This window comes from Aulonocara sp. 'chitande type north' Nkhata Bay, linkage group LG3 (assembly GCF_057382095.1).
Source record: "Aulonocara sp. 'chitande type north' Nkhata Bay isolate Kocher_YH1m ecotype deep benthic linkage group LG3, A_spYH_male_GT1.1, whole genome shotgun sequence".
Classification (NCBI taxonomy): Eukaryota; Metazoa; Chordata; class Actinopteri; order Cichliformes; family Cichlidae; genus Aulonocara; species Aulonocara sp. 'chitande type north' Nkhata Bay.
Genome location: NC_141346.1, coordinates 31890572 through 31914550, shown reverse-complemented (window position 1 = coordinate 31914550; position 23979 = coordinate 31890572). Strand labels below are relative to the sequence as shown.

Below are 23979 nucleotides of genomic sequence, written 5' to 3'. Positions count from 1 at the left end.
CTTTCTTGTAGGAGATGAAAACACTGATTACCGATCTTCCATTTCCCCATCCTCACTTATTCTTCAGAGCCTTTTAAGCTATTTTCAGCATCACGCAAGGTAAAAATCACGAACACTTGTTGCTTAGTGACTAGATTTCTTGTCAGTTTCTGTGTGTACTCATATCCACGTACGTGCATGTGTGAGAGAGAGAGGGACGCTGGAAGGAAAAAAAAGGACGAAATGAGAGCCAGCGGTCGTGCAGCAAACCCACTTTACATGTAACTGTTGCTAGGGAACCTTATACTCCATCTGTCTCACACCTTTTCAACAAGACAATGCGTATTTTGTCACATGCTCCAGGTTATAAAAAGCTGCCAGGCAGGTTTGGTGATGGCTCAAAGCATTTGTGCTGTCCTGTCAAAACAGACTAAACTGTGAAGCACTTCATAACCTTTAACTGCCATCTGAGGAAACTATGTGCTCTAATATCAGAGTTTGTACCGATCTTGGTGTTTAAAATATGCCTTGGTTGTGTCTGTGTGCGTGCTCAAACCTGTGTATAATAGTGAAGAGGTCTTCGGTGGTGTGTGTTGTAGGTGTGCTGGCCAACAAGTCGTCATCTGTTTCCTCTTCGATGTGCAGTACAGTCTTTTCACTGGCTGCTGGTTCATCTAAGCAAGGCACACAAATCATGGTAAAACATATAAAGTAGAAATGCTAACCAGCCACTTTCTCATGCACCTTAGATGTTATAAATTTTAATGACCAAACAGCTAATCAGCCAATCACCAACTCATTGAGTTCAGGCAGAAATGTTCAAGACAACCTGCTGAAGATCAAACTCAGCATCACAATGGTGAAGAAATGTGATTTAAGCGACTCTGAGCATGGCCTAGTTGTTGGCACAAGGTGGGCTGGTCTGAGTATTTCAAAAACTGCTAATCTGCTGGGATTTAATCACATAACCATCTCTACAGTTTACAGAGAATAGACCAAAAAAGAGAAAATACCCAGTGAACAGCAGTTTCATGGATGAAAATGTCTTGTTGATGTCAAGCTACAATTTGCAAGGACTGATCAAGGTCCAAAATTGAACATGGGAAAAATGTTGTCTAGTCTAATGAGTTTCCATTTCTCATGCAAAATTCCGGTGGCAAGGGCAGAATCTGGGATAAACAACAGGACCTTCTTGCTGTGAGGGAACAGTGCTAACCACTGCACCACTGTATGATCTGTTCAGGATGTACCCTGGCTCCAGCCCCCCTGCAACCCTGATAAGGATAGGCAATGGAAGGATGGATGGAACATAAATGCATGAGTCCTTCCTTGAATTAATGTTTCTGGATGTTGGTGGTTTAATGATGTACAGGATAGTCACTAACTAAACATTGTTTAAATGCCACAGCCTGCCTGAGTACTGCTTGTTTCTTATGACCACAGTGTATCCATTTTCTAAAAGGCTTCTTCAGGCAGGATAACACACAACATCACAAAGTGCAAATCATCGCAAACTGGTTTCTTGAACATGAAAATGAGTTCACTATACTCAAATTGGTTTCCACTGTAAGCTACAGATTACCTTTGGGACATGGTGTAATGGGAGATTCACATCATGCATGTGTAGCTTACAAATCTGCAGCAAATCTGTGATGCTATAATATCAACAAGGACCAAAATCTCTGAGGAATGTTTTCAGCACCTTGTTAAATTAGGCAGCGCTGAAGGCAAAGGGCACTACTACATGTAGGTATACCTAATAAAGCAGCTGATAGGTGTATATCAGCTGGCTTTGTGCAAACGCATATGTAAATCTGATTTGGCTACAGAGAAAATTAGGTGATAATGAAATAATGATGATAAATGTCATCTTCACTGTTAAAAACAGTGTGAACCATTCTGTGTTTTGATTTGGGCTCATTTTAGAGCAATGGGCCTGTATCAAAACACAGCAGAATCAGGAGGGTATGTATCAAAATTAGCAGGTATGAGTCCTAATCAAATGTAGAAGCTCTGCTAGACGATTATCACCAACACAGGCACATAAAAAAATCACAAGAAACAATGTCTGCAGTGAAACAAGACTAAAAGCAAACTATTAGCTAATATATGTTAGAAAATGCAACATTTGTGTTGGGATGTTTTTAATTAGAAACGATTAGAAGGCCAGAAAACTCCAGTACAAGATTTATGGTATATTTTTGTATTTCATCATTGAATGAATGTACAACTACCCCTACCCTGAAGCGGTGATTCTGTAGGACAGGGACCACTGGTGGAGAATAGAGGGACTGCAGGAGGCGTGTGGACAACCAAGGGAAAATAACTACTTAACTTTGACATGTTTCCATCAAACTGTCCAAGTAAATTTTTTACACAAAGATATTTTCTTTTTCCATTTTTCTACAAATCAGGCTCTGGATGGTATATAAACAAATCCCTCTGTCAAACTATAGAAGGGAATCAAACTAGAACTTTTTGATGTAAGTAAGTATGTGTGTGTAATGTAAAATTTTACAATATTAAAACAATTATTAAAATGTAACCTATATCACAATGACACTTCCTCAGTCAGTTATTGAAAAAGAGACAATATTTTAAAAACGGTGCTTTTGTTTTAAAAGTTTTTAGACTATTGGATTAAAATGTGCAAATGATGTAAGTCTTGGATTAAACACGAACAGCTTTGTATAAATGTTAAGTAGAAAAACACAGTTTCGGTGGTTTCTTTCCAGTAGTCTGACAGAAGAAATGTCATTGAAGTAAAATAGGCCAAAAGTGTTTTTTGTTTCTAATGTCTCTGTAAAGCACTTTGAATCACCTTGTTGTTGAATTGTGCTACACAAATAAACTTGCCTTGCCTTACATGTAGTGTGTAGTGTCTCATCTTTAAAAAAATAAATTGATGCATAAAAGCCCTTTTATCTGGTCTTATGAGTCTTCTGAGACCACCATTCAGTGAAAACCAACTTTTAAAGCTTAATAAAGTGGACCCATCAAGGCATACCTGTCCCAATCCCAGTACCAGCAATCTTCCCTTCCAGCTCTGTGAGAGAGGAATCTTGAAGAGAGGATTGTAGTGATGACTCTTTGGAACTTTCTTCATCTGTTCCCAAGTGGTTCTCATCTTGCTCAGGCATGTCGGGAACACTGGGAGCATTGAGAATATCATCTGGTGGGAATGTTCCTACCGGAGACCGAAGGCCCACGGGGCTGTCAGTCTGTGGCGTCTGACGGTCTGTGCTGCCATTAGTGGAGGAGTGGACTGAGGTGGGAAGAAGCAGAACATTTGGCTTCTTGGGGACTGGAGGTGGAACCTGGAAAGGATTGAGAAGGTTTCAAAGAATGAGAAATAAGGAGAGCTGTGAACTGTGAATATGTTTTTTTTTAAATTGTTTGCCTTTAGAAGATACTCGATGTTTAACCATGACTTGTGTAAAAGAACAATATTTTTAATTTGGTTACCTTGGGTTTCTTTTTGTCTGACAGCTCTGCCAGACAGGAGACTGTCATCCTTGAGGGTAGCGTCTTGCTCTTGTCCTGAAGTTCTGGGGCCTCCTGATTGCTGCAAGGTGAAGGAAGTGAGCCTCCATCTTCGGGGCCAAGACGAATCTCTTGGTCAACATCAAATTCAGGCTCCAAAATTGGGTCTTCCAGGAGAGGCTGAGGGTCTGGGAGAGGAGGGAGATCAAACAGGGACTGGGATAGGGGGAGGAACGATTGATCATAGGCAGTTTGTGGAGCAGCCATAGAGTTTGAATCTGACAGAATAGTGGGATTTGTTGGAGCTTGTGGTGGAGGTTTTTTGGGTTTTGGCTTTTTCATGACTTTGTAGATGTTGCCTAGAGGCACAGGTCGGTCTACAGGTGAGGCAGGAGGCGAGTCAAGCGCCAGAGGGGAAGTGGAGGAAGGAGAAGGAGACTTGAGAAGAAGGTTCATGGGCCGTTTAGGTAAGGGAGGCTTGACTGCAACAGGTGGTTTAGGTTTTGGTAGAGTGGGTGGTGGGCTGGGATCCTCGCCTATATTGCGGCCATGCTGTTCCTCTTCGATGGTGTCAGAGGCTCCATCAGGGCAGTCTTCTAGGTCTCCACGAGAAACTGAACGAAGCCGAACAGTCTTTAGCTCATTCTGGGTAACCATAGGCAGTGCCTGTGAGGAACTCGGGCTGATCTTTCCTGGCTTTGCTGCTGTCGAAGTGTCAGAATGCCGCCGGCTGGCCTTTTGTTTTGGCTTGATGGACGAAAGCTCCAGATGTGCATTCCCAGGCATTTCAAAGGACAGTCTAGACCTAGCAGCTGGATCCTTGGGTGATGGTAGAGATGATTTCCTCTCTGGGATTTTGGGGCGCATCTTACAACCTATTGTACCTGTTGTACCCACAGTCCCCTGACCTGCCAGATGACTGAGTGGAACAGTTGGGGTGGGAGTCTCTGACTGGCTGGAATAGCCACTTGATGGGGACATAAGTCCTGGAGGTTTGAAGGGGGATGATGCCTTGATGTCAGTCTCCATGGAAAGCTGTGAGGGTGATGTGGCTCTCGAGGTGGAGGGAGAGTCAAGAAGGGACTCTGAGCTACCTCTGACTTTCATACATTCGATCACTGTAGTACCTGTTGCTGTGCTGGAGCCTGACAGAGACCTGAGGAAGAGCAAAGAAGAGATGTGAAGTTTGCCAAACACGTTTGACAACAAAACATCCAGGATACCTATGAAATGATGTGAGAAGACATAATAAAGATGACACAATAATAATAACTTTGTAGCACAAGTACTAAACATCCATGTGTAGTTTCCTACCTGTATGGATCATTGCTCTTCCACTCCCCTAGCTGCCAGTGCGTGGGAAAAGTAATTTCTGTCTCCCCCTCCCTCTCTGGTGCCTGGACCTCTAGACTTGGAGGTCTGTCATTCCCTCCTTGGCCTGGCTCTCGCTCACCAATACTGGTTTTAGACGAGTTGGGCAGAAGGAAATCTGGCTGAAAGTCAGGGAAGTGATCCCTGGGAATGTGCAGGCTCTTTGGTCGGCCATCTCTGTAAAGACCACCTTGATGGTGTATTCTGCCCTCAGCTTGTCCAAGGTTTTTCATAAGAGAGACACTCCTCACAGGGGGTGGTGGCTTTCGTTTGGATTTTTTAAGGGAGATGGAGCGGGAACGTAGGCGCAAACGACCTTCTGTGCTGTAGTCTGAAGCTGTGATGGAGATTGTGTCAGTTGTACTTGCGCTGTCTTCTGAGCTCCCTCTAGGGTAGAGAAGGGCGTAATTCTCACCTAAGCCGAGGAAGTTGTGATGCTCTTGTTGGTGGTCCATAGTATTCCCATTTCCTGTAGATGTTATATTACCATCCGGATGGCCTATAACACCCTCTGTGAAACAAAAAGATCCAGAATCTGTGGGTGTGGAAAGGGAACGCTCTCGAAACTTGAAAGCATTCTGTGCTGCTATGGAACGTGCCGACCTCTCCCGTCCTCTCACTGCTTCGCCTCCTCCCCCTCTTCCTCCATCAACTGCAGCCCCCTCTGTCTCACTCCGCTTCCCTATGTCCATGTTATTCAATGGTCTCCGAGAAGGGTCTGTCACAGTCTTGAATGAGCTTGAATGTCCTGAGCTCACCAGCATCACCCCCTCCTGGGTCCCTCCTCCGATGATACTGTGCTGTTTGGGTGGTACCGCTGGTCCTTTGCTCTTACTGTAATTGTAAGGCTCGTTCCACGCTCCAGGAGAAAAGGTGGAACCCTTGGGTCCGTTCCAGGAAGCGGTGGGTGTATTTGAGCAGAGCAGCCCAGAATGGTCCATAGTTTCTGGGTGAAGGTGATCTGGGGCAGGCAGCCCCAAACGGTTGTCTGTAGAGAAGAGAGGGAAAGAATCAATACTCCAAAACTAATCACACCAAATTCCACTGACTGTGGACACTCTAAAATAAAAGGTTATAATAAAAACTTCTAAACATCACATATCTATCTCTAGCTCTACCCATTCAGAAAACTATTCTGACCAGAAAAGGCACAACCTGCCTTGACATCTGTAGCCTCTGGCATTAGTCCCTACACAGTGTGTATCATTTGTTTACTGCCTGACGAGAATAGCCACCATCTTTGAACAGAAGGGATGACTTACAACACCAACTGTCTGCCATCTATAATCCAGTTTTGAGATCCGCTCCCAGACACTTGGGCCATTTGACCTCAGGATATCACGTGATAGAGTGGGGCTAGGTTTTGCAATGGGTTTACCCTAAACCTTGGCTGATTGTGACCCACACCTGTTTTTACACAGGCTCGTGTGATTAGGTAGAGGATCAATAGGGAGTCCATGACCCTCTTGGAGACACTCCCATAGGGCTTAAAATCTGGGATTCTCCACCAGTTTTCTTCTTTTAACGAAAGAAGTTTCAGACTTTCTTTGAAAGAAGTTCTTTCTTAGAACTTCTTTCTTTCAGACTCTTTTCTTTTTCATGCTCCTTACACTACAATGACCTAGATGACCAAGCACCTTCACAGACATACTTTCCTGCCTAACAAACCTCCATGCTTAAAAGATACATACAAGGCAACATATTAACAAGAAAAACATATATAAACTTCTCTGACCTTTCCTTCTAAGGAGGGAAAGCGGATCAAAAACATTCTTTTTTGCAAGTGAGATAGAATCACACCAGAACTTGGTCAGAATCCAATATTCCATGCTTTAAGCTATGTGCTGTGGTATAACCACAGAACAAATAAGCATCTATGGACATGTTTTAGCTGTTCCTCGAGATGAAATGCTAAATCATAACTTATAGAACTGAAAAGTTGAGAGCATTTCTTCACTGTCTGATGTGCAAAGATGTTTTTCATCTTCACTTGACTGGATTTGGCAAGAGTTTGATTTTTCAACTGACTGGCTGAAGTTAATAGACAGATGGTTCTTTCGAACGCGTGCCATTTTGCAAGTATGGCTTCACAGATGGTTCTGTAACAAGTTATCTGGTGTGACAGGTTACCATATCATGCCAACCAAATGCCCCTTCACAGCAACAAACCTACCACATTCACCCACTGTAAGGATTGAGGGGTCAGTTTTTTTCCCCTTAATTTGTTACATAGGCCTAATAGTACATTCTCAACAATGCATATTCGTCCTGCAACAAAGGATTAGTTCTTAATTCAAGAACAACTGAAACACATTTTTAAATGTCAGATGTGGCTTCTTCTGCTTTTGTCTTCTTCTCACCAAAATTATGGGCTTATTCAGATGAAGCTGATTAAATGAACCCTTGATGCCCTGTGTTTAAATGTCCTCATTGAAGTAAATAAACCAGCAAGGAATGAAAAGATAATGGCTAAAGGCATAGCTGTTCTTCACTAGGAAACATTGATTAGTGCAAATCCAGGGGAAATAAATTATTAATTCAGCATTAGTTTGTGTAATTTTCTTTGCTTAATTAAACCTTTGGTGGATAGATAGCTGACTACCTTTGTATATTGGCCGTACTGCAGAAAGCAGTTATTAGTCATACACCTTTGCTTTGGGGCATTACCGTAGTTTTCGGGTCATAAGCCGCCCTTTTTTCCCACACTGTGAACACTGCGGCCTATAATGACGTGCGGCTAATGCATATATTTTTTTATGCGGCCAAAAACAATTTGCCTGGTAACAGTAGACCAATAAAATAGATAAGTAGTAAATATACGGTATATATTTTTACGTGTTGTTAAGAAACGTTGTAATGTTGTTTGTGCACCGTTCCGTAAAAAAACCATAAGCAACGTAATTTGTGTGTTACCGATACGTACGTATACTTAAAGGTAGCTGTGTTACAGGTGCTGTTCGAGGAAAAAAAAGCATTTGCAGTATGTATTTTTGTATGTTACCATAACGTTTATGTTACCATGGTTATGTTACCCTACGGAATAAATTAAACATTAAAAATCCTCACGTGTTATATTTCTGTGTAAATATCTCATATTACAAGTGAAACGCATATGGCTTAAAATCCGGTGCGGCCTGTACAAGTACAAAATTGATTTTCTTTCTAAAATTAGAGCATGCGGCTTTTAATCAGGTGCGCTCTGTAGTCCGGGATTTACAGTACATTATTTATTATAGCCTAAAATCTGCAACATTATACCAGATAGCCCAATAAAATTAGCTGGTGAAGTATTTGGCAAACAAGCTTAACTAATAGCCTACTTTTGCTATTAGTGTTAACAATCAAACAAGCAAGCTAATGCTAAATAACTCTTAGCTCTCTTTTGAGTTTAAATATTGTGTTTATGGTAGATTGTTTTTAATGTGGTAGCTAGCGTTACTCTGTGTTGGTGCTGTAGGCTAGTAACAACCATCAAAATCCCATGGTAATCATTTGAAAAAGGGTCTTTCTCCGACTGGTTGGCAAGCGGTTGCTGGGGAGTGCTAGCTGTCACTAGGGGAAACTGGTCGCAAAGAGGTATTGCAGTTTTGCAGATGTGTGACAACTAACAATGTGATGTTAACTTGTTAACATGTTAACTTCCATTTTGGATGTCACAATCTTGGTGACATTGTGGGAATAAGTGAAAAAGGCCCCACTCACACAGGCTAAAAGACTGGTTAGTCACCCCATGGCAACCACCCATTACTACGGAAAAATGTGTATTCTGCCAACTGACTTGCAAAAAAACTCTTTCTGATTGCTTTGGTTGCTAGCTGGTGGAGGCGGTTTCACTTAGTTCTGCAAGTTGAAGTGAAACTGAAATGAAGACTGTCCAGCTTCATAGAAGAACCTTCTCCATTCACCGTTTACATCACAATTTTCAACTTTCACTACAGCTCAGGGAGCAAATCATTAACCCTTTAAGACCTACCATAGAACCAAGTCTGCCAGAGCTTATCTTTATATTTTTACATGCTGTAGTGCCATTTTTGGGAGCGTTTCAAGTTGCTATACATCAATACAACTGTTATAGCCCAAATTTTAATAATATGTATGCATTAAGTCCATAGTAACTACATAAATTGCAAAAAAGTGCAATAAACTACAAAAAAATTGAAAATCATTTTTGTTTTTTTTACATTTCTAGTTAGAGAAATTTAAGAGGCTTATCCCTCAAAACTGCAAATACAAAAAAGTTGCACAAAAAAGTTTCCAACAACAGGAAATTTATTTTGAGTGTCTTCATAATTTTATTTTTGAGATACACCAATTTTTATATACTACAGGAAAAACGAAAATAAATATTATAATGCAAATTTGCAAAGAAAACAGCATGTGCATCAAAATAAACTATTTCCAGCAGTGCAATATGAGTTTTAAGCATCCCAGAAACTATTCAGAAAAGCATAAAGTCAACATGACTCTTAAAAATACCAGTATAGGCTTATAAGGCCCCGAAGGTAAAAAACTACATTTTCCGCAAAAATGACATCACTTCCGGTTTTGGGCAAGTAATGGGGAGCATGCGATAGTTCCTGCTGACGTCTATTCCAACGTAGGAAGTGTTTTGAACAGCTGATTGGATCGGCAAAGCCTGTTTCTGGAATATTATGTTTTTGTTGCTGCAAGTGCTTTTTATGCAATTTTTGCAAAGCTATATGTGGAAGGAAAACGTGTTCTAGGGCAAGCTGATGGCATAAGATGTAAGTACAACTCCTCCGGTTTCATATGCAAAACAAATTATTGTGCCAGTTTACAGGGTTTCGGTTCTACAGGGATTTAAAAATAGTTACGCCCACTCTGACCAGTTTTAAAGGATTAATATCTGCAAACAAGTTTGTGTCTTCCATGTAAACTATGGGCAACAGTAGCAACTGCTAGCAACCGAAGCAATCACAAGGAGGTTTTTACAGCCAGTTTCACCTCAAAAAACCCAGCAACCACTCACTAACCAGTCGAGCAGTCCAGGTTTTTGCTTTTGCTGAGTTTGTCAAGGACCAGCCTGTCTCTAGGCCTGCGTGACTATGCCTTAACAAGAAAGGAGAACATTTTTCTTTTAAAACTGTATGTAAATCCATAATCAATGACAAAATAAACACACATTTGTCATGTTTGTTGAACAAAAAACATAATTCAAACAAAAGAAAATGTCCTGCTATTGCATACATTTCTTTTATTTAAAGAGTACAGTGGGGCAAAAAAGTATTTAGTCAGCCACCGATTGTGCAAGTTCCCCCACCTAAAATGATGACAGAGGTCAGTAATTTGCACCAGAGGTACACTTCAGCTGTGAGAGACAGAATGTGAAAAAAAATCCATGAATCCACATGGTAGGATTTGTAAAGAATTTATTCGTAAATCAGGGTGGAAAATAAGTATTTGGTCAATAACAAAAATACAACTCAATACTTTGTAACATAACCTTTGTTGGCAATAACAGAGCTCAAACGTTTACTATAGGTCTTTACCAGGTTTGCACACACAGTAGCTGGTATTTTGGCCCATTCCTCCATGCAGATCTTCTCGAGAGCAGTGATGTTTTGGGGCTGTCGCCGAGCAACACGGACTTTCAACTCCCGCCACAGATTTTCTATGGGGTTGAGGTCTGGAGACTGGCTAGGCCACTCCAGGACTTTCAAATGCTTCTTACGGAGCCACTCCTTTGTTGCCCGGGCGGTGTGTTTTGGATCATTGTCATGTTGGAAGACCCAGCCTCGTTTCATCTTCAAAGTTCTCACTGATGGAAGGAGGTTTTGGCTCAAAATCTCACGATACATGGCCCCATTCATTCTGTCCTTAACACGGATCAGTCGTCCTGTCCCCTTGGCAGAAAAACAGCCCCATAGCATGATGTTTCCACCCCCATGCTTCACAGTAGATATGGTGTTCTTGGGATGCAACTCAGTATTCTTCTTCCTCCAAACACGACAAGTTGAGTTTATACCAAAAAGTTCTACTTTGGTTTCATCTGACCACATGACATTCTCCCAATCCTCTGCTGTATCATCCATGTGCTCTCTGGCAAACTTCAGACGGGCCTGGACATGCACTGGCTTCAGCAGCGGAACACGTCTGGCACTGCGGGATTTGATTCCCTGCCGTTGTAGTGTGTTACTGATGGTGACCTTTGTTACTTTGGTCCCAGCTCTCTGCAGGTCATTCACCAGGTCCCCCCGTGTGGTTCTGGGATCTTTGCTCACCGTTCTCATGATCATTTTGACCCCACGGGATGAGATCTTGCGTGGAGCCCCAGATCGTGGGAGATTATCAGTGGTCTTGTATGTCTTCCATTTTCTGATGATTGCTCCCACAGTTGATTTTTTCACACCAAGCTGCTTGCCTATTGTAGATTCACTCTTCCCAGTCTGGTGCAGGTCTACAATACTTTTCCTGGTGTCCTTCGAAAGCTCTTTGGTCTTGGCCATGGCGGAGTTTGGAGTCTGACTGTTTGAGGCTGTGGACAGGTGTCTTTTATACAGATGATGAGTTCAAACAGGTGCCATTCATACAGGTAACGAGTGGGGGACAGAAAAGCTTCTTACAGAAGACGTTACAGGTCTGTGAGAGCCAGAGATTTTCCTTGTTTGAGGTGACCAAATACTTATTTTCCACCCTGATTTATGAATAAATTCTTTACAAATCCTACCATGTGAATTCATGGATTTTTTTTTCACATTCTGTCTCTCACAGTTGAAGTGTACCTCTGGTGCAAATTACTGACCTCTGTCATCATTTTAGGTGGGGGAACTTGCACAATCGGTGGCTGACTAAATACTTTTTTGCCCCACTGTATTTAAAGTGGGCGGGAAAAAAAAATGATAGTCTTTCCACAGCCAAGAACTGTTCAGTGCTACTAACAGCAATACTAGAGTTTTATCTGAAATACGAGAAGTTCATGAGTATAGGAATTTCATTCTGACATTCCCAGATTCTTTTTTTTCTCTCTCTTTCTCTTGTCTTTGAAGGTTGCGGCACACTTTATGTGAGGAGTAATAAGATCTGCACCATGGAGGGAGGGTAAAGAGCTCCCTATTATGGTCTCACACACACACCTGCAGGTAAGGTTGTGTCGAGGTCAGAGTGTGTCTTCCTCAGTGGGAGATTCTGGTGCGGTGTGTCAGTAACAGGCTCCAGGGAGTGGGGCTGGTGGGGGAAAGGGTCCCCGGGAGAGGGGGAAGGGGACGGAGAGTGCTGGAGAAGATCAACACCGTGGAATTTCAATCCTCTCCCTTCACCTGCAAGAGGAAGACAGCAGCAAGAAGGTCAGCAGGAGGGTGGGAAGACTAATTTTACCTGACACGCATTAAATTAAATAAAACAATAAATCCAATCATGTTGTTGACATGGCAATAAAGTATTAGATTATGGCTCTTGAGAGACAGCGATGTGAAGGCAGATCATTTGATATGATTTCAAGTCTCTCTTAAAAGGCTGCAGTGCTTTCCTCTCACAACTCTCGTTAACACAAACATGATTTACTGCTTCTATTAAACATTCACTCAGGTCACTTTAGTGAGACACAGTGTCAACCATAACTCTGTATTTGCATCAGGAGGCAACTTTTGGAGGTGAAAAAGGAAGAAAATGTGGGAACTGCCATTTCTCTAGTGGCCACTTCCCTGGTGAAGATGACCTGCTGAAGTTCAAAGTGAGCATTAGGAAGGGGAAGAAAGATGATTTAAGTGATTTTCCATGTTGTTGGTGCCAGATGGGTTGATCTATTTCAGAAATCTTGATCTGCGGAGATTTTTCCAATGACCATCTCTAGGGTTTACAGAGGATGGTGTGCAAATAAGCAAATATCCACTGAGCAGCAGTCCTCTGGGGGAAAATGCTTTGTTGATACCCAGAGGTCAGAGGAGAAAAGACTGCTTTGAACAGACAGGAACTCAAATAACCGATCGTTACAGCCAAGATACGGAGAAGAGCATCTCTGAATTTGTAACACATCAAAGTTCGAAGGAGATGGGCTACAGCAGGAGAAGACCAGACTGGGTGACAGGTAAGAAGAGGACACACAGGCTCCCCAAAACTGGACAGTAGAAGACTGGAAAAATGCTGCCTGGTTTGATGAGTCATGATCTCTGCTGCAACATTTGGATGGTAGGTTTTGGGCATCTTCTGATGGCTGCAGCAGGATAACACACTGCATCTCAAAGCTCAAATCATGTGCGGTCGACAAATCTGCAGCAGCTGCGTGATGCCGTCATGTGAACGTGGACCCAAATCTGTGAGCAATGCTTCCAGCACCTTGTTGAATCTTTGCCACAATGAATTAAGGCAGCTCTAAAGAAAAAAGGGAGCACACCCAGTACTAGAAAGATGTATTTCTACATTTCTTTTTCTAAATTTCTATATTATCTGTCTAATTCTCTCAGCTTACAAAACTCTCATACAATTGCTAGAGGCATTGACAACACTTCAGGTGATAAGACTAAGAAAAGAATTCAAAACTCAGGTAGCAGTTTAGGCAAATTTGCGAGTAAAACAAAGTCAAGTGGAAGTCCAATTCTCCCAACAATGCTTTTTGGTTGATACCGCCTGAATATTTTTCACTATAAAGAGATTTCAAATCAAGACTGTTTACATAAATAGTGTCTAATTAAAGATGCATTAAGAACTCTGTTGATTTGCCCTTTTAATATTAACGTTTACTCTAAAATAGGATACAATTAATGTCACAGAGTTGCCTGAAGTTGGTAGTTGTTTCCACTCTTCTTTATTTCCTGTCGCACAATTGCTGATACTTCAAGTGTCCACTGTTTAAAGTTGCCTCTGACTCAGCAAGTGTTTGAGAAGTGGCATAAGCAACACTCGATGAGTTCATCTCAGCTGAACAAGTGGAGAAGACTTTGTAGCTTTCAGTTTCATCATCACCATAATGACTCCTGTACATGTATTACATTTTAATCCAGACGGGCTCAAGGCAGACACGACGGAGAAACCTGCTGCTCTGTTCTAGCGCACTTCCCGTCTCCCTAATGTGTTTTGTGTGAGAACATGAATCCAGTGAGTCACTGGTGGCAGCAGGCACCTAGCTGGTTACCTTAATGACATACAGCGCCGTTTCTCACCCATCCCATTAAGCTATCAGCCTCGTTTTAGAGCAACAGTCATATCGGGCTCAGCCTGCTGCTAAAATTTATGTCCAACAATGAAATTGTGCCACTTGATGAAGCTCTTTTAAGAGGACTGCGGTACTAAAAATCAATAAGTCAAGAAAGCAAATAAACAAACTGGAGCCAAATCAGCCCACTATTACCCACCCTGTGCCAAAGCAAACTTAAGGAACATGGCCGTACCGCTGACACCTGTCACCAAGCACTCAAAACAGATCTCCTTCACATTTGGAAGTCAGATGAGTCCAGCTCACCCTCCTTCCATTTTTCTTCCCCCAGCTGTGTCCCTCTTGCAGCAGCCTGTACGAATTATGCCTCCAGGCACTTAACAACACAGAATTACAAACCTTTGATCTGTTTGAGAGAGCAAACAGAAAACTAATGGCAGATATTTGATGCCCAAACTAAACATTTACAGAAAAATCAACAGATAAAGATGAATTATGCAAAGCTCAAAGGCGCAGAACAACAAAGGAAATGCGACTGAACCTAACATGATTAAGACTTGATGGCATGGCTCTGTTTTAGACATCAGTGACAACAGAGCTGATTAAAATCCCAGCATGAATAGTGCTACTGGTTTGTGAAGCCTCAAGATGAGCGTCTCTGCCAGAATCATCTTGGTTGCAAAAACACCGATGTGACAACAAGGGTAGGGTCTAACAGCGAACTGGCTAATAACCTCTGATCGACAGATCTTTGGCCAATGAGCATGCGGTTTCATATCACAGCTAATCCTACATTTTGAAACACTTTATGACCAAGATTTACTAAACAGACTTGTTTATTTTATTCAGTGTGATCCAAAATGAGTGACTGAGCTCATGCATCCAGCAGAAAAATGTCCAACAAGGTCGAATCAGAACCACATCTATCACCATCTTGTGGCCTGGAGATAGAATGCAGGATTAATGTGCTTCCTCACTGGCTTCATTTTTCTGACCCAGAAGCTGTGCCCATGTGTTTTACTGTCTGTGGTTGCAAAGCAGCTTGCAGATGCACAGCAAATTCAATACTGAATGAGATTTGTCAGTAGGTTGAGCAAAGTCATCTCATATAGCAACTGTGGTAGAGCGGTTTCTTTCAGCTGGAAGATGAGTGGGTCGAGCCCTGGTTTGATCCCCTGCTCCTGCATGTTGAAGCATCATTGGGCAAGATACCGAACCCTAAGTTGCCTCCGATGTGTCTGTCAGTCCACGAGTGCCCGTGAATGTCAGATAAGATGCCTGAGCGTAACTTTTTTTTTGTATGAATGTGTGTGAGGTCGGTTGAATGAGTTTTTTTTCTTAATTACTTTTTTTTTTATAAATAAACACATCTTCTTACATATTGTTCAATGAAATCCCTGATATGTGACACTTGCATAAACCAATCCTGCAGCTTCTGAACTATAAGACATGCTCCATGTGACAATGTTTTTTTTTCCAGTGAGCTGATTTATTGACTTTCCTTTATAAGAAACCAGGTTTCCATAACTAGGTAGAGTATTAGGGAAACCTGGTTTCTCCAGGATAAGTTCACCTGGGAAAATTGACCGCTGATTCCTTTGTTCCATTAGCAGGTAGAAAGTTTTGTAATTATTTTTTACAAGCATGTTCCTGCTTAATTGCCCTAACGGTCTACAGCACACAGTGTATTAAATTATGTGGCCATAAACATCTTGACGCTGCTTAAAAACTATTTAAAAATAAAGAAAACAGTAACAAACTGCTGCTGCAGTTGCTTAGAGGAAACTTTACAGCAGGTATCTCTAACTTTTGCAACTGCTAATGTGAGCTAGTGTGACTTTTGTGAATGCTAAACCAGCATTAAAATGCTCTAAAACTCGAGGTTTAGTGAGCAACTTTGTCTGGAGCTTTCAGCTGTGTCCCATGACCAGCTAATCATTTTAACAAAGACGCTCAAAACTTGAACCCAGAAATTTAAATCCAACCTTTTCCAAAGCGCTGATCAACAGTCATTGGCTGTCCCATTAAAATAATTTTTAAAAGGGACACTTGAACTCTCTTTAATGGCACAACTGTATTTGGATGTGTAATAATGATTCCTGCTGTTACTTAGATGTCTGAAATAAACATGCTTTTATCACCATCTTAACATTTGGAAACCTTTTGCTTGGCAAATCATCAAACTAATAACTCTAATCATCAAAACTTCCTGACACTTCCTGCTTCTAAATCTTTGGGCACTCTAAATCTTTTTTTCCCCTAACAACAGCAAACCTGGATTCATGATTTAAGAAAAAGTCCTGACTCCTTCCGCTCTTCTGCTTTACTCATTGACTAACCTGCCCGTTTTTCCACCTGTCCTTTTATCTCTCCATCTTTCCAAGAGCCTATTCCCTTCAGTTATTCATCCTCTGTTTATTTTTGCAACAGTCTCCCTATTTAGCTCATTCACTGACTGCCACTCAATCTGCGTTCCCCTCTGTGCATGAATAAGCACGAGTGTTTGAGTCGGAGCATCTCCAGCTTTCCAGCAGAGAGGCTAAAGCTGTGACTCAGCCGTGGAGTGGAGCTAAATACGACTTCCTGTCTGACTGTCATGCATTCACCCACTTCCTGCTGGTGTGGGTCCCTCTGTAACGCCGACACCATAGTGACAATTTTGCATCCTCCAGTCTTGGCTAGCTAACTTTCCTACTTGAATATTCAGAGCAGTTCCCACTTTCAAGATCGGTCTCACCAAGCTGTTATTAGCAGGCTGTAAGTCTTCTTGTTGCTTCTGTGGGCATCACTAACAGACTCTGTTTAAACTATCAGCCTTCCACCAGTTACAAATCCTAATGTCTCCTCAGTATAAGCCTTGTTAAACTGCTCAGCTGCCTGCATGCAGTGAGTCTTAAGGACACAGAGGTTAGAATAGCTTTGGGCAAGAGAGAGAAACATGACAATCACAAAATACCACGTAACCTTACAGTATATTACAAGTTTCTAACAATTCTCATGACATAAAATAACATATAAGAGTGTTTTCAGTTTAAAAGTAGGACAACGTTGGGATCTAAGCAGAGTGATGGAGGCAAAAACGCACCAGACTGTTGCCTTAACAGCACACATCATTCAGACTTTATCTTTTGGACTTAAAACCTTTAAGAAATCAACATTAACATTCCAGCTAATGCCATAATGGTTTCTGGAGTGATAAGTGACCATATATTTGTAAAGAAGGGTGGATTCCTAAGTTATCGGCTAATGCTAGCAAGCTTGGCTAGCAAGCTACATGTATAACCTGCATGAGGGAAACATGCACAAAAACACCAGCCAATCACTGCTAGCGAACAGGCTAATGGAATACTAGGTGAGGACTGGCAGAAAAGCTATGACCCTAATTTTAAGCTAACAAATGTCAAATGGATGGATTTGAAAATGTTTTTTTTTTTCAATCATAACTTGTGAAGTTGTTATGAAGGAAGAAATTATCCATAGAGAGACTCAGAGAAAAACAGTTTTTCCTGTCACACTATAAACACGTTTTAAGTCAGGTTTCCTTGGCCCGTCACTGTACAATTGACTGCTAAGCCCCATCCACACAGACCTAGAAACCAGTCAGTATACTGTGAACAGCTGCAGTCGCAAGTGTGAAAAGTGCAAGTGTGAAACTTGTTGCAAAGAGGTATTTGGGTGCTTCACTATGAATCTTTTACTAATTGCTTTTATCACTAGCAGGTTGCCACCATCAGCAAAAGTTTGCATGCGTCCCAGATTGTAGTGAAAGCATGAAAAGTACAACACAAACTAAAAAACCAAACTTACATGTGTAGCCCACTGTTCCTGCCTAGTTGCCCTAACGGTCTACAGCACACAGTGTTTTAAATTATGTGATCATAAACATCTTGACGCTGCTTAAAAACTATTTAAAAATAAAGAAAACAGTAACAAACTGCTGCTGCAGTTGCTTAGAGGAAACATTACAGCAACTGCTAATGTGACTTTTTTGACAGGGAATGCTAAACCAGCATTAAAATGCTCTAAAACTCGAGGTTTAGTGAGCAACTTTGTCTGGAGCTTTCAGCTGTGTCCCATGACCAGCTAATCATTTTAACAAAGACGCTCAAAACTTCAACCCAGAGATTTAAATCCAACCTTCTCCAAAGTGCTGATCAACAGTCATTGGCTGTCCCATTAAAAAAAAGACACTTTGCTTTAAAATCAAAGCTGCACCTTTGAAACTAGGTGGTTGTGGTGATAAGGGACAACTTTAACTTTGGAGAGGAATATTCTCCACCTCTTGTTTGCATTCCAGCACAACTCGGCGAGTAAATCTCGAGTGTCTGTAGGTAAGTCGGCCTCTTCCAGGCAAAATGCAGGTGACAGCAGAAATCTGCTAGGACAAAACAATCACAAGGAGATTTTTGGTGCAGCACTTTCTTTATGAATGTTTTTTCCCAGAAACAGCCAGCAACTTCCAGCCACTCGCCAACCAGTCGAGCATAAAGCGGTTAGCGAGTGCCAAACAGTTATCGACTCAACAGACTATGTCTGTTAAACCAAGTCTTAATTCAACATCATAAGTTGTTACTTGGTTTAGGGTTTAGGAAGAGAATGCTTTGTGGTATAGCACAGCCTTTTGCAATGTTAAACAGCACTTCACCACAGTTCAGTGCTACATATCTAACTTTATGACATCAATATGAGCAATCTTACAGCTTGAACAAACAACCTGTAGGGGTGCGTTGGTTTAAATGACAATCCCATCTTTGCATTGAAGTTTCGGCTCTGTAAACAGTAACCGACAAAAGATGAATTATCACAATGAAGACTTCTAAAGCTCAAACAGAACCACTGAAGGTGAAGCAGTGCCATATGTTTATACTAGAAAAAAACTGTAAAATTAAGTGTTTCAGAAATTCATAATTTCCTCTTATTAACATCAGCACCTTCCCCCTCAGTTTATAAGTGTTACACAGCATCTAACCCTCTACGGTGTTGGAATAAATAACAAATAACTTCCTGTGTTATTCAGCTACTGCTGACCCTGGCTTATCATCTATCTTACTGTTTGCACTGAATGCCATCAAGGGATGCATCTAAATTGCAGCTCACTAAATGGATTCATCTTGTGACAAAGGGCACAGCGTGGAGCTGAGAGGATTTTCAGAAGTTTTTCAAAAGTTCCACCCCCTGTCAGATTCCTTGTAGTTGGAGGGGCTCCAGGTAAGCCAAGAGGATTAGACCGTCGGCAGCTCAGCAGCAAGAATGCCTGTCTCTCACTCTCTGTCTCTCTCCACTAAAGCTCTCAGACTTTCTGCATTCTTCATTCATAAGTGCATTCAGAAACCATCTGATTCGGGGTCTGGGACTGTTTTGCTCTTTTTATAGGAAACAGCAGCATTTGCACTAAACTCCTCGCTTATGTCCAAGCCTCATTAGCTGTTATTTTTGTAGGATTATTGACAGATTTACAAAATAAACAACTGCTAAATTATTTGAATTGTGAGGTTAAAAAAATGTTACTTTGACTAGATAAAAACTGAAGAGTCCATCTTCAGATAAGCGTTCTGTGTCATTATCCACAAATTAAGACAACTGTGGAACAATGGTGAACATTCCCAGGAGTGGCCATCCTACCACAAAAAGCACTGTAGGCCTCCTTTGCCTCACGACTCAGCAATAACTCAAATGTGACAGGTTACATGGGAAAACCACTGCTGACCAAAAAGAACAGGACAGCTTGTCTCACATTTGCTAAAAAAAACCCATCTCTGTGATTCCCCAAACCTTTGGGAAAATATTCTGTGGACAGAAGTTGAAATCCCGTTACATGTGGCATAAAACTAACGCTCAAAACATCTTCATATAACGGTCAAGCATGGTGGTGGTGGTGCGATAGTTGGGGGCTGCTTTGATGCTTCAGAAGCTGGATAATTTGCTGTAATTGATGGAAACGTGAAATATGCTCTCAACCAGAAAATCCTGAAGGAGAATGACCGACCATCAGTATATGCCCCGATCCTAAATACACCAGCTCTTTTCCCTTAAAACTGCACTTTGCTAACCATCCCATATATATATATATATAGATAGATATATTTGAAGTATGTTAATATCAATTAAGCCATTCATTTTCCGCTGCTTATCCAATCACAGTGGCTGCTAGAGCCTAAAAGATCTAAACATACATGTTCACTTTTCCTTTGTTCAACCTCAAATCAATTTAGATTATTCTGTGAGTAAATGTGAAACTGAATGGAAATGCCTGAAAATGCAAAATTACACCAGCAACGTCTTTTTCACTGTCTGATCACATTTAGCTCAGAAATCGATAACCGTGGACGTCTGGTGTTTGGTAGGGCTGCTCACAGACACAATAATGTCCGCCTTTCTGCAATTCAAAAACCCTCCAAATCACCGAGGACTCTCGAATATGTGATTACATTAAAATTTTACCGATGAACTCTGTCGAGAAAAAATAAGCACAGACCGATGGCGTCTGCCCGCTGCTTGTCTCTCAGCCTCTGTTGCATTCACATCTTTCACAGGCTAAAGTGCTTCAGTCATTCATGAAAATTGCTGGAGCGAGATGTGAGGGAGAGGAAGGAAAGTGGGAGGTGGGAGCTGCGACCAAAAAAAAAAAAAAGAAGCTTTCTCACTACCCTCCATTCATTATTCTTCCATTGTGTATCTCACTGTATGCATTTTCTGTCCTCTGTCATCCTCATCACTTCTCCACCTTTCCCTCCATCTTTTTGTCACTGCTGCTTGTAATTCTTCTTTTTTTTGGGGGGGGACTAGGGAGGAGGAAGAGTGGTGAGTTACCATGGCAACAGCAAGCTGGCTGAGAGCTACCTGTTCTCTGGCATAGGAGGAGGAGGAGGAGGGAAAAAAGCAAGAGACGGAGTGTAAAAGAGACAGAGGGATGGTGACAAGTTGGATAAGTCTGACGATATCTTATTTTTTTCTCATTTTATCCAAATCTGATAACAAGACCAAAACAAATCAGTGAGAAGCCCTGAGAACAGCTGTTTTACATGCATCCAAATGGCCTTTTCTGACTTATTCTGTTGTGTAGTTGAGCTTCATTTGCGTCTAAAACAAATAACTGGGCCGCACCTTTGCACAGGGTGACACCATAATTCATTACTGCTAATGAGAGCACAGCAGTTTATATGGCTCAACCCGAAATACACTACAAAAAATGTGTATGCATACTCTGCAAAAAATAGTACCCGAGAAGCATGCTATTTACCCCTGTTGGGGCACTGCTTGCTAAACCTGATCCTGTTCATTTAATGAAACCACAGACAGGCTTGATGGAAGGAAAAGAAGGAAAACAGAAGGAGAAACGTCAGTCTTATACTCAAAGTTCTTTGCTCTTCCTCTCGGTGTGAAGGAAGTGAATACCCACCAAGTACAACGCCACAGGCATGCATCATTATACCTGACCTTCTCCTCCTCTACACAGTGGGTGAGGTGAGGTGGGTGAGGAGAAATGGAGAAAGAGATATTTAACTATAGATGGATATGCGCAAGAAGGAGGAGAGAGGCATCCAGTGACGAAGCAGTTGCTATGCCAAAAAACCAGGAGGACCACACATGCATGCAAAGACACATACACACACACAAACGTAGGGAAAGTAAACAAGGAGGAGGCTGAGTGGAAGCAGGAGTGTCAGAACGATGTTGCTGAGGGTGACCACAGCATACTAACAGCTCTGACAGCACACACACACACACACAGGCAATGCACACAAGCAGAGCTGACTGCCAGAGATGGGCGAGCGCGATAGAGAATGTGATAGGAAGAAATTGTCCTCGATGTCAAGTCTTGTTTCTGCAGCATTTTCTCCCTCAAAGCTACAGGGAATCTGTCCACATCGTGCAGCGTCACCTGAGTTGTGGCTTCTGGCATTAACATGCGAGCTGATGCTGAAGCTTTCCCACTGTTTTTAATAACACTCTGCATCTGTTCTCTTCTCAAATCACTCCCAATTATTTCTTCATGACCTAAAGAGAATTTAATAAGGGGCTGGGGGTGAAACGTCTTCACCCGGTGATCTTATGCCATGGATTCTCTCGGCGCTTCACCGGAAGACTTCACCTGAAAATGTTTCCTTACACCTGTGTTATGAAATGGCTTTGTCTATGCCAATCTCATGAGTCAAGGAATCAAGTTTAATGTGTGGACTGGATGTGGTGCAATTACATTTCCAAAAGGTGACTGATGTTTCCCATGCTGAGTACCTTACATCAGCTGTAGGAACACAACAAGCTTTTAACTCTGAATTATCGAAAGAGCAAGCCCGGCATGAGGCACACACACGGTGCTGTGCAAAACTCTCAAACCACTCCTGATTTCTTGAAAATCTTTTGTTCCCAAGCAGCCAGAGTGTCAAGATCCTGGGTCACTGAGTTTTTAGACTTTACAGTTTGGTTTTATTTTTAACATCTTCCAGTGATTCTTAGTTTGTGCTGTTATTTGCCTTGAGTTTTCCTTTTCCTTATTTCTCACTAATATTTTTGGTATATTGCTCTTTATGTATTTTCTCAGTTAGTTAATTCATGTCTGTGTTTTCATGTTTAGTCATCTCATTTCACTTCCTGTCTTATTTTGGCCATTATTTGTCCTCTGTGCCTGATGTTCAGTTTTACTTCCCCTCGTCTTGTTTCCTTGATTGTCTGCACCTGTGTTGTTCCCCTCAGGTGTGATCACATACTTGTGTAGCTTCAGTTTTCCCTTTTTCTTTGTTGGTGGGTTATTTAATTCTGTTTCCCATCAGTTTGTTTTCCTGCTTTTCCCTGGACTCCCAGGGTTGCCATTATCACCTGTTGGACTCTTTTGGACTGTAGCACATGACTGGTCTGTATTTGGGAGTCCACTGCCACACTCTTCAACATCACAAAGACTGTCTTGTAGATTTTTTTAAAGTGGTCCTGAGCAATAGTTTTCCAGGACTAAAACGATCTATAGCAGATAAACAGTATCTGGAAGTTTTGTCCTTAAGAAATGGGAAAAAGATCCAGTAAAGACCTGCCACGGGAGCTGGGAGATTTATCTAGTCTTTCAGCTGATCACTGGACCCTCATCAGAAATGGTCTCAGTTGAAGGGTGGCTGTCAAGAAACCATTTTTAAGGAAGGGAAACATGGAGAAAAGACTGAGGTAAGAAAATTACACAAGAACTGGACTTGTGTAATTTCATTGACAACAAATCTTATGGAGTGATGCAATCCATATTTAAAACTTTTACTTCCAATTATCGTCTGTATGCATGGAGCAGGTCAGGAGAGAGGTGCAACAGCGAGAGTCTGCAGCCATGTATAAAACATGGTGGAGGCTCTGTCATGGTTGCATTTCAGCCAGTCGTGTTGGAGAGGTTGTCATAACTAATTGAATTATGAATGCTGTCATGGACCCGCCTCCCCTTTTTAGATGGTTTGGACATGTGCAAAGGAGAGATAGTGGGTATCCTGGACAAAGCATTTTGAGTATGGAGTTGCCATTTGGAAAAATACAGATGACCAGAGAGGAGGGGTAGGGTGAGATGGAGGAATATGATCCACTGTGGCAAGACAAGACACTATGAGGACTGTCAAAGACGACCATGCACCATGTGGAAGAGGTATCTGCCAAATTTGTTGAGCAAGATTAATATTAGCACTGTTTTTCAGCCTGGAGCTTCTTCTTTGGAGGAAGACAAGATTGTGTTGCTTTTCCAGCACGCATTTAATACACAACCACAAAGAAGCTAAAGCCAAATTGGACTGATGTGACCTCCAAAGGGATGAAAATTCAGATTTACCGCATGTTGTAGCTTTCCTTGAGTCTGATTTGCCATGACTCTCACTTTTACAGCTGTCACACAACTCCTTCGAGAACAGCACAGGTGACAGTGAAGGCCCTCACAAAGCCAGGACTCTAAAACCAACAGTGTTGCTGTTTTACTGCTCACAGAAACCATCTTTATTTGGAGATAAAATCATTTCTATTCTCAACATGACAGGAGCCATCTGAAAGCTGCCAAATGATCATTCATTTCCAATAGA

At 41.7% G+C, this 23979-nt stretch overlaps 1 protein-coding gene across 4 annotated transcripts in view; it reads right to left on the bottom strand.

The window, feature by feature from the left end:
• The window catches only part of nhsl2 (NHS-like 2), a 203644-nt gene that overhangs the window by 6963 nt on the left and 172702 nt on the right, over positions 1-23979 (bottom strand). For all 4 annotated transcript variants that reach the window (XM_086276531.1, XM_086276541.1, XM_086276549.1 and 1 more), the window contains exons 5-9: positions 11928-12110; positions 4777-5821; positions 3445-4618; positions 2987-3296; positions 536-653 (exon numbers count right to left, since the gene is read on the bottom strand). In XM_086276531.1, coding sequence (XP_086132657.1) covers positions 536-653; positions 2987-3296; positions 3445-4618; positions 4777-5821; positions 11928-12110 — 2830 coding nt within the window. The remainder of the gene's footprint in view (positions 1-535; positions 654-2986; positions 3297-3444; positions 4619-4776; positions 5822-11927; positions 12111-23979) is intronic.